The 10725-nt window shown below is 37.9% G+C and overlaps 1 protein-coding gene and 1 pseudogene across 1 annotated transcript; one reads left to right on the top strand and one right to left on the bottom strand.

Moving 5' to 3' along the window:
* The first annotated feature begins 644 nt into the window (after positions 1–644).
* On the top strand, positions 645–4780 carry LOC130733597 (probable LRR receptor-like serine/threonine-protein kinase At3g47570; annotated as a pseudogene).
* Positions 4781–5657: 877 nt separating this feature from the next.
* Positions 5658–6413, bottom strand: LOC130733598 (pleckstrin homology domain-containing protein 1). The gene has a single exon (XM_057585821.1). The coding sequence runs from the start codon at positions 6307–6309 to the stop codon at positions 5875–5877; it is 435 nt and encodes a 144-aa protein (XP_057441804.1). The 5' UTR covers positions 6310–6413; the 3' UTR covers positions 5658–5874.
* Between the last annotated feature and the right edge of the window lie 4312 nt (positions 6414–10725).

Raw genomic sequence — 10725 nt, 5'->3', positions numbered from 1 at the left:
ATTGTTTCTCAAACTTCCTTAATCTAAATAAAAATTTCGTTGCTTTTGGAAAAAATATATTTTTGCGTATTTATTTACTGGGTTATTTGTTTTGTTTAGTAAGGGGTCATTACTTTTTTGAACATCTTTTATGAAAAAATTGGTTCATCCATCTCTCCTACATAATGATTGTTGTCCAGAAATTTGGTGAATATTGAGTCATTTATAGAAAGACACATTCTTCACAAAGAAAGAAGAAAAAAAATCTACGTTTTGGTAAAGTTTGAGTTAAATCACTCATTATCTTATTTTATTAATTACGCGGTTTCTTTCGGAAGCAGATGAGCTTCTCACGTTGCCTGAATAGTCGGCACATTGAGGTCCTGGGTCGTTAGATAAGAATCTGAAGATGAAAGGCGAAACAAAGAATATCACTACTTTAATGAAGCAGTACCATAGAGAAGTGGCCATAAACGTTACGCCTTTCGTGTGGCTTTGAACTTACCCGACAAGGAATTCGCTTCCTTAGGACCGACAAGGAATTTCGCTACCTTAGGACTGTTATAGTTAGAATAATAATATTATGAAATAATTAAGTAATTGATTTTTTAATACAACACATAGTAGAAAAAATGACATGAGATATAATAAAGAGAAATGGGGAGAGAGTTAATAGGGGTATTTTAAGAATTGAACATGGATAATAAACAAATTGTGTTAAATATTAATAAAAAGGATTACTTTGCACGATTTAAAAACGTTAAGGAGTTAAATACACATTTTCAAACGTTAGAGACTAAGTCACACATGACTCTAAGTTCATAGGAGTAATTTCCTTTTTTCCCAAAATTTTATACACCCTTCTTATTTTATCCCACTATTTGTTTTTCAGTTGAGAATGCTCCTAATCTACAATTCTACATGAATAAAACTCAACAGAACCAAAGAAATGGATTTGTTTTTTTTTTTTTTTTTACTTTTTTCTTAAACTGAAAAACATAAGCACACTCTTTTTTAAGTTATCTAAAAACACTCTTTTTTGCTTATAAAAAAAACTATTTTTGTAAGTCAAGTCTTGAATTCCAAGTCAATAAACGGTTTGACATAGTCCAAATGGGTCCCTCCACACCTTGCCAATTGGGTTAAACTTAAAGTCATGCTGACTTAAGTCCACGCCTCCCTTTCATTTTCAAGACCATTAACTTGTTAGTTCAAATAAACAAATATAAATTTTCAGAAACAAAACGGACACAGATTCAATAATAGCAAATGATGACTTTTATTATCATGTTTCTTCTCTGTTTTGCTTCCCAAACGTTGGTGCCGTCAGTTACAGTTGCTCTTGTTCTGAATTCAGACACTGATAAACTAGCTTTGCTTGATTTGAAGGATAAGCTAACCAATCACATGCCAGATTCTCTACCATCATGGAATGAGTCTCTGCATTTCTGTGCATGGCAGGGTGTTACGTGCGGTCGCCGCCACATGAGAGTCACTGCCTTACACCTGGAAAATCAAAACTGGGGTGGTACTCTTGGACCAGCCTTGGGAAATTTAACTTTCCTCAGAAACCTCAAACTCTCCAACCTCAACTTGCATGGTGAAATTCCCAGACAAGTTGGTTATTTGAAACATTTGCAAATTCTTGACTTAAGGTACAACAATCTTCAAGGAGAGATTCCTATGGAGCTTACTAACTGCACAAATCTCCAGGTAAGCAGGGTTGGACCGAGGTCTGAGGTTATATTAAAAATGGGGTAGTTGTCGCTTTAAAGAGAAAAAAATTATTCATAAAGTAGTATTTAAATGTTGAATTTGTAATTCGCCCCCTCAAATCTTGTCTTCTTCAATTAGTCATTCTAGATTTTACTTAACGTGTTAAACTTACTCATTTTTTCGGGTTCCGTCTCTGCAGGTAATTATCTTGTTGTACAATAAACTTAGTGGAAAAGTTCCCTCTTGGTTTGGATCCATGAAGCAGCTCACAAAGTTGCTTCTTGGTGCTAACAATCTAGTTGGGACTATCCCACCTTCATTGGGAAATCTTTCATCACTCCAGAATCTCACACTTGCAAGAAATCAATTGGAAGGAAGTATACCTCATACTCTTGGTAGGTTGTCAAATTTGAAAGAGCTGAATCTTGGTTTGAATAGTTTGTCGGGTGAAGTCCCTCATTCTCTTTACAACCTTTCAAATATTCAAGTTTTTGTTCTGGGGCAAAACCATTTATTTGGTACTCTTCCATCAAATATGCACCTAGCTTTTCCCAACCTTCAAGGGTTCTTAGTTGGAGAGAACCACTTAACTGGAATTTTTCCTTCTTCAATATCCAACATCATCGGTTTGCGTCGGTTTGATATCTCCATAAATAATTTTGAGGGGCCAATACCTCAATCTTTGGGAAGATTAAACAAACTTGAGATGTTTGATATTGCTTACAATAGTTTTGGGAGTGGAAAAGCACATGATTTAGATTTCCTTTCCTCATTAACAAATTGTACACAATTGAGGATGCTAATTTTAGATGACAATAAATTCGGTGGTGTGATACCAGATCTTATAGGCAACTTTTCTACCCATCTCACTTTGCTTAACATGGGTGGTAATCAAATATCTGGAGTGATACCTGAAGGAATTGGAAAATTAGTGAATTTGACTTCCTTTATTATCATAGAGAATTTTCTTGAGGGAACAATTCCAGATTCAATTGGAAAGCTTAAGAATCTAGTGAGATTGGCCTTGCAACAAAACAAATTATCTGGTAACATTCCTACTGTTATTGGCAATCTTACAAGGTTATCTGAACTTTATCTTCACACCAATAGATTACAAGGAAGCATTCCATCTACACTCAGATACTGCACCAAGTTACAGTCATTTGGTGCTGCTGATAACAACATAACTGGTAGTATTCCTTATCAAACTTTTGGCTATCTAGAAGGTTTAGTAAACCTTGACTTGTCCAGCAACTCACTCATTGGTCCCCTTCCTTCTGAGTTTGGTAACTTGAAGCATCTTTCATTGTTATATCTACATGCAAACAAATTGTCTGGTGAAATTCCAATGGAACTTGGTGCTTGCTTGGCATTAACAGAGCTCATGCTGGGAAGAAACTTATTCCGTGGAAGCATACCATCATTTTTAGGCTCTTTCAGATCCCTGGAAATCTTAGACCTTTCCAGCAACAACTTTTCTAGCATGATCCCTCACGTATTAGAAGATCTAACATTGTTGAATACTTTGAACTTGTCTTTTAACCATCTCTACGGTGAGGTTCCCATAAGAGGTATCTTTCATAATGTCACTGCACTTTCACTCATTGGAAATGAGGGTCTTTGTGGGGGAACACCTCAACTGAAGCTACCAGCATGCTCTACTTCACTCTGGAAAAAACACAAGATGTCTCTTAAAAAGAAATTTATCCTCATCATTGTGATTGGAGGGGTTTTGATGTCTTTAATGGTATTTCTCAGTGTCTATTATCACAGGAAAAAGCATATAAAGTTATGTTCTTCATCTTCTCTACAACATAAGAACTCCAGTGTTTCTTATGGAGAGCTACATGAAGCAACCAATGGCTTCATCCAATTTAGTAGGCACAGGAAGCTTTGGTTCTGTATACAGAGGATCTCTTCTCCATTTTGAAGGACCTGTTGCAGTAAAAGTGTTGAACCATGAAACACGAGGGGCATCAAAGAGTTTCTTGGCTGAATGCAAAGTTCTGGAAAAGATGAAGCACCGAAATCTACTCAAGCTTCTTGCCTTTTGTTCTGGCGTTGATTGCAATGGTGAAGTTTTCAAGGCAATCGTTTATGAGTTCATGCCTAAGGGGAGCCTAGAAAGCTTGTTACATGGCAGTGAACAAGGTGGGTCTAGAAATCTAAGTCTCAACCTTACACATGGGTTGAATATCGCTCTTGATGTAGCTCAAGCATTAAACTATCTTCACCATAATTCTGAGCAAGCTGTAGTTCACTGTGATATTAAGCCAAGCAACATTCTTCTTGACAATAATATCGTTGCCTACTTGGGAGACTTTGGGTTAGCAAGGTTCCTTCATGGGGCCACAGGGAATTCAAGTAAAGATCAAATTAGTTCCTCTGCAATTAAGGGAACCATTGGGTATGTTTCCCCAGGTACAGAGCATTCTATCCCTTATTATACTTTATAAAGTATTTTACCTATATTTGTTAATTACCTTGTGCCAACATCAGCAAAAGTTGTCTACTCGAACTGTGCTAATTCAAATTCTAAAAACGATTTCTTTTTATAAACAATATATGACTATGTTTGATATATACTTCTTTCCTTAATTTTCGTCTAAAGAATTATTGTTGGAACAGAGTATGGAGTAGGTGGTCCAGTATCAACACAAGGAGATATTTTCAGCTATGGAATCCTTCTGTTGGAGATGCTCACTGGAAAGAAACCAACAGATGGCATGTTTGTTGAAGGTCTAAGCCTACGGAAATTCTGTAACACGGCAAATCCAGAAGTAATCACTGAGATAGCGGATTCACGTTTGCTTATCCCATTTGCTGAAGAACGGAGAGGGATTATGGAAGACAACATTAGGGAGTGTTTGGTGTCATTTTCTAGAATTGGAGTTGCATGTTCTGCAGAACTCCCCACCCAGCGCATGGGCATTAAAGATGTTATAGCGGAACTGCATGCAATTAAACAGAAGCTGCATTCACCATGAGACCTCTAGATTACTTGTTTTCTGCACATTACTGTTGTTTGCAAAACTTGAATTCCTACATAGGATGTAACAGTTCCAGTGTACTTCAATTTACCCAATATCCAGAATAAAAGTGGTGTACTACAAATATTACCATGTATATGCTTTAGAGGATGGGGCACTTTAGAGGATGGGGCAAGATCCTTTATATCAGTGTCTAGTGCCAGAAATGGTTTTAACTTGAATAAAATAGCAATTGAAACACTTAATAGAGAAAAGTTCTTCCCAAATAATGTCCTTTTACGACTTTTTACATGGATCACTGAAAATAAGTAACAACCTTAGAGTAATTAAGAATGATCTATTAGTAAAGACAAGACAGATTCTAAGACTCTTCAAGTTTTAACCTTCGCCCTGTAGTACTTTACACGGGCCATTACCAGATTATGGAAACTTATAACATATTAAAATTAGTTTCTCTTTCATCAAAATCAAATTTTCTAGGTATTAGCCGAGGTATCCCACGGCCGGTAACTCTGAGACTAATCCCTCGCGCCATGAGAAGTTTATCCCCATAATTGATTCGAACTTCAGAACCAGAATCAATTGTAAAAGAGTTTCCAAACATGCCCTTAGGAGTTTGTGAATTGGGAAGTATGTCTACAGTAAGAAGGTTATCTAGCTGAAGATCCTACTCATTCCATAGAAGCCAATTGATTAAAACCTGGTGTGGCACAATTTCTATAACATCGACATTGCCAAATAGAGTAATTGAGTTCATGGATTCACGTTTGAGATGAATCCATGATCAAGTCAACTATACTCCCTCCGTTCCTCATTATAAGAACCATAATCGAGAGCGAAGGTAGTTTCCAATTGAAGCCAAACTACAATCAATAAACAAGAGTTTCCACCTCGAGGTGGAAACTCCTGAACTACATTTCAACATAGATTACAAAATCTACCGAAGTAAAATCCATAGAAAACCTTGAAATCTGAACGAAACCAAATTCTTACGAATTGAGAACTAAAGCTATATAGCAATTCAAGTACATAAACAGAGTTTCTTCACAAAAACGAACACGATCTGCAATTCATATAACAATATACACAACGGAAAATTTATAAATATAGGAAAGAGTAGAATTAACTGACACAGAGTCGCGGCGCGGCGCGGCGGCGTGTTGATCGTGAGCGGCGAGGAGCTATTCCGTCAGCGTTTGGCGCTGTCATAATCGACGATCTCAGAATCGGTGACGGATCTGGAGTGCTGAACGATGGAGCGGCCAATAGAGTTGATCCAGTCCTCCTTCTCCTTATCAGAATCGGCGATGAAGTACATCGTATCGGAGCGCGTGGAGAGTTCGAAGGCGTAGGGTTTGTGGAGGACGTCTTCGGCGCCCTTGACGGTGAGACAGGAGGCGACGGGGACGACGCCGCGTGGCTTGGAGACGCGCGTGACGGCGGAGTCTTTGAACCAGAAGAGTTTTCCTTGTTTGAGAACGAACCAGCGGCGGCGCCAGGTTTTGATGTACTCGCCTTGTTTTGTGAGCCAGCCGGTGCGTTCGGGGTTGGACCAGAATTCAACGCCGTCGTAGTCGGTTGGCGGCTCCGCCTGGCCGGTCGCCGCGCGCCACAGGCTGTTCATCGGATGAAAACGGGAAGAAGAGAGAAAGAAAGGATCAGAACAACGCACCGTGAACAAAACCACTTAACATTGCTTTGCTGGCTTCGCAGCACACAACATTTTTTTTTTCTCCCACCAATTTTTCCTATTATATTATTTGGAGTTTAATAATTGACCTAAATAATTATACATGGTATATTATATTATCTACACTATATTTGATTTCTTATTTTAATAAGAAATTATTGAGATATTTCAGCTTCTTAAAAATAATTAAAGAAGATGGAATAAATTAAGATAGGACATGCTCCCTTCATAACATTGAGATATTTCATCTTCTTAAATGAATGTCTTTTGGAGGGTTAATGTGCATTGGAAGGTGCATAGACATTTGCAACTAATGTGAACTAACTTTGGACCGATGGAAATCAAAAGATTATTTTGGGTTACGGGTTTGGAATGTGTGATTCTGAGTTCTAATGTTCCAAACAGATTATTAAACTAAAAAGTAAAGACTAAACATGTTTGTAGTTAACTTTGGTTTATTGTTGAATGAGACTGAACACAATGGCAACATATATCCTCACCCTCTTTTACGTTGGACATATTAGATTTCGAGATTATATGTTAAATGAAGCATATGGTAACCCTGATCTTTTATCATTTATTATAAAATTGTAATATGAATTATGTTATGGTCTCGATCTATTTTATAACTTCTCATTGAACTTGTCCAATAGTTATGGAAACTGCAAAGAAACTGTATTGAGATATGTTTTAATAAGAAAGTAAAATCACGCACTGTCACAATCTAATGCACACAATTTTTCATATAAACATTTTTAATCGTTAAATTACATAGTTAATTTCGGTCACCCCAAACTTAAACTTCTATCTCCGTCCCTTGTCCCTTGTGAATAAATGTTCAACCTCAAATAAAAAAGCAAACACACCCTTGGTTTTCCCCCAATAATTACTTTCCCCTATACTTAGATCTATTGATGAAGCATGTTGAAGAGTTATCAAAGTTATGACATGTAGAGGTGATAGTAAACTTTTAATTAGTCTTAATCTGACCCCTCAAAAATATTTTGGAGATCCACATCTCTTTCTTTTCTTTTCTTTTTTCTTGTCTTTTTTTTTTTACATTTGGAAAGTTAAAAGCAAAAAAGAAAAAGATACAAGGCTAACAAATCCCTAACTAAGATGAGATTAAGCTAAGGAGGAGGTAACTCCAAGCGAGTCCGCTCCCAAACCTGCAAGACATTTAGCAGCTTCATTGGCACTCCTAGGTACATGCTCAAACTAAATACTCCAATCACGATGGAGGAAGTCCCAAAGTTCACAAAAGTCAGAGGCAAGCGGATGAAACTGAAACCAGTTGTCCCTCAAGGTTTCCACAATTTCCAAGCAATCTACCTCACACAACCACACAAAGATTTAACTCCCACAACAGCTCAAGTCCTCGAAGTAGGGCGAGAACTTCATCCTTTAAAGGATCACCATCACCAATCTCCTCCATGAAGCCGGCGAGCCAAACACCAGACACACCCCTAACGATGCCCCCAATTCTCATACGATTAAAAGATGCATGATATGCTCCATTCGTATTAAGCTTGCTCGATCCCAAAGAAGGAGCACGCCACCTGTGTCTCCCCATGTTCCCTTCATCAACCATGGCACTAGCAAGCAACGCCCCATAATCCCTCTCCTCTAGATGAATCCACCGCACAACATACTCAAGGTTGTTGTCGTTGTCTCCGAGAACAACGTTGTTCCTCCAACGCCAGAATCCCCAAATGGCAGCCACAGATATCTAAGAATGTTGGCCACCAACCTGAAAACGCACCCAATCACGAGCATGGCTAACGGTAAACCGCGGCCAAGTCCAAGCACCCTACTGCCGCCAAACCTCACGCGAATAAGGACAATCCCTCAAGCAGTGGAGAGTGTCCACCTCCGGGTGGGAACAACGAGTATAGCTAGGAGAAAGAGCTAATTACCGACAATGAAACCTATGAAGATTGACCTGAAGAACATCTTGAGCAAGGAGCCAAATAAACACACGACACTTCTCAGGGGCCTTGATTTTTCAGACCCATGACCAAGAATCGGTTGCAGCTGAGCCACTGTGTCAGAGCAAAACCAGGAATATGCCTCCGCCGCTGTGTACAACCCTCGGGTAGTCTTTGATTTCATAAAGTATTTTGTAAAATTTTAATATTTTATATCCATTATAATAACATACTACTAGATATTTAATTCTCGTTAATTTAAGTAAAAAGTCAAATAATTTGTTTTAAAGAAATAAAAGTTTATTTTTTTTATTGTTGATTATAGGTTTATCTTTTACTTTCAAAAAAAAAAAGTTTATTATAGGTTTTATTTATTTATTTGGTGAAGTAAACAAATTCCTCATCTTCTCTCTGTATCTGCTACAGGAGGAAGCGGAATGGAGAACGAGGAGAAGAGCCTCACTCTACCTCTTCCTTCTCAGTCTGCTACTGAACGAAGCGGCATGGAGAACCAGAACGAGAAGAACCCTTCTCTGCCTCACGAGTCTCTATCTGCTGCTGAACCAAGCAACGCGGTGAAGGAGAACAAGAAGGAGAAGAACCTCACTCTACCTACTGAGTTGATCACTGGAATTCTGCATTCTGCTTCAGCTACCGGTGAGATCTTTACTACGCTTTAGAAGGGTTTGTACTTCATGGTCCTCTATTATATCTGATCCCAAATTCGCTAAATCTCATTTTGACCTGAATGTTGCACCCACTGATCATCGTCTTCTTCTTCGATTTCTCGGCGAGGATAGAGATAGAGCTGAATCCTTTGATCTAGCTTCATCACTTGACGACCGTTCTACTGTCAAAACCCTCCATGTCCCACCTCCATCCATGTCTTGTGATCTCAACCCTTTTCATTTCTTAGGTTCTTGCAGGGGGTTTATGCTTTTGGCCTATATACATACTGGTGATGTCATTGTGTGGAATCCGACAACCGATTTCGATAAAAGAATTCCAGATATAGACCATGGGTTCCTGTTTTGCTATCTATGTGGTTTTGGGTATGACAGTTCATCTGATGACTACTTTATAGTTGTTATAACACTGTTTAGAACTTTCATTCCTGAAACTGAAATGCATTGCTTTTCTTTGAAAAGTGATTCATGGTGTGACACTAGGTATGTTAATGTTCATTATATGGATTATGGACATGATTCTACACATGGGGTGTTCTTGAATGACTCTCTTCATTGGCTGGTCATTTATAAGGATACAAAGCTTCCTGTAGTTATTGCCTTTGATCTGGGGAAAAAGAGTTTATCAGATATTCCTTTGTCACCTGAATTAGCAGCGAAGTTGACACGGAAAGTGTATTATTTGAGGGTTCTGAGAGGATGCCTCAGTCTGTGTTACTCAGGTGGAAGTGATTGGGCTGAGATATGGGTCATGAAAGAATATAAAGTGCAATCTTCTTGGACCAAGGCTTTTGTTATGACTAATTCTTGTGACGTTCCTTGCAACCGCTTTTATCCAATATGCTTCAATGAAGGTGGTGGAGTTGTTGGAACAAATGGCAGAGGAAGATTGATGAAATTTAATGCCAATGGAATATTGCTTGAGCATCTCAAATATGATCGGGAGTACAAACATGTTCAAAAGTATTTTGAAATGTATAGAGAGAGTCTGCTGTTTTTCCCCGGTGAGGAACGATACCATTGTGTAACTGAAGATGCGGAAGAGAAAACAATTGAAGATGAGGAAGCAACTGAAGGTGAGGAAGCGAAAGCAACTGAAGATGAGTATGACTCTGAAGATGAGTATTCAACTGAAGAGGAGTATTTAACTAGAGATGAGTATGCAGCTGCAGATGAGGAAGAGGAAGCAACTGAAGATGAGGATGGAATTGAAGAAGAGGAAACAACTAACGACGAGGAAGAGAACTGAAGATAACCTACAGTAACTATCCAAGAAACAAGAAAAACTAGTTATCACTTAGGTGCCTTTACAATTCCTGACTTTTATTATTTAATGTGTTGTTTGATGTTTTCACTTGAAGTTGGGGAGATATTGTGGTCTTAACCATAAGGGAGCTTGAAGATGAGATTGAGTGAAAGGGTTGTAACTAATCAAGTTGTGATATGAATTGATTTAACCACATTGTCACATTGGTTTAGTATTTGATTTGATAAGGTTTTTTGTATTGTTTCATGATATCCCTAAAGATGCTTTGTAGTTTGTATGCCTATATGGCTCCGTTCATATTTTCTGTTTCTTTTATCGAGATTGTATCTACTATCTATTACTGAATGGGAAGAAAGCTTTAGTTTCCACTGTCAAAAAAAAAGATAAAAGTTTATTATATAAAATAATTTCATAATAAATAAAAAGTTGATGATATTTATATTGTATTTTGAAATTTAAAATTAAAAGT

The sequence above is a fragment of the Lotus japonicus genome, chromosome 1 (genome assembly GCF_012489685.1).
Source record: "Lotus japonicus ecotype B-129 chromosome 1, LjGifu_v1.2".
NCBI lineage: Eukaryota > Viridiplantae > Streptophyta > Magnoliopsida > Fabales > Fabaceae > Lotus > Lotus japonicus.
The sequence above is the reverse complement of the archived record's forward strand: the minus strand, read 5'-3'. Positions and strand labels throughout refer to the sequence as shown.

Coding starts and splice junctions, on each gene's coding strand:
- LOC130733598 (XM_057585821.1), bottom strand. CDS start 6,309: ATGAACAGCCTGTGGCGCGCGGCGACCGGCCAGGCGGAGCCGCCAACC.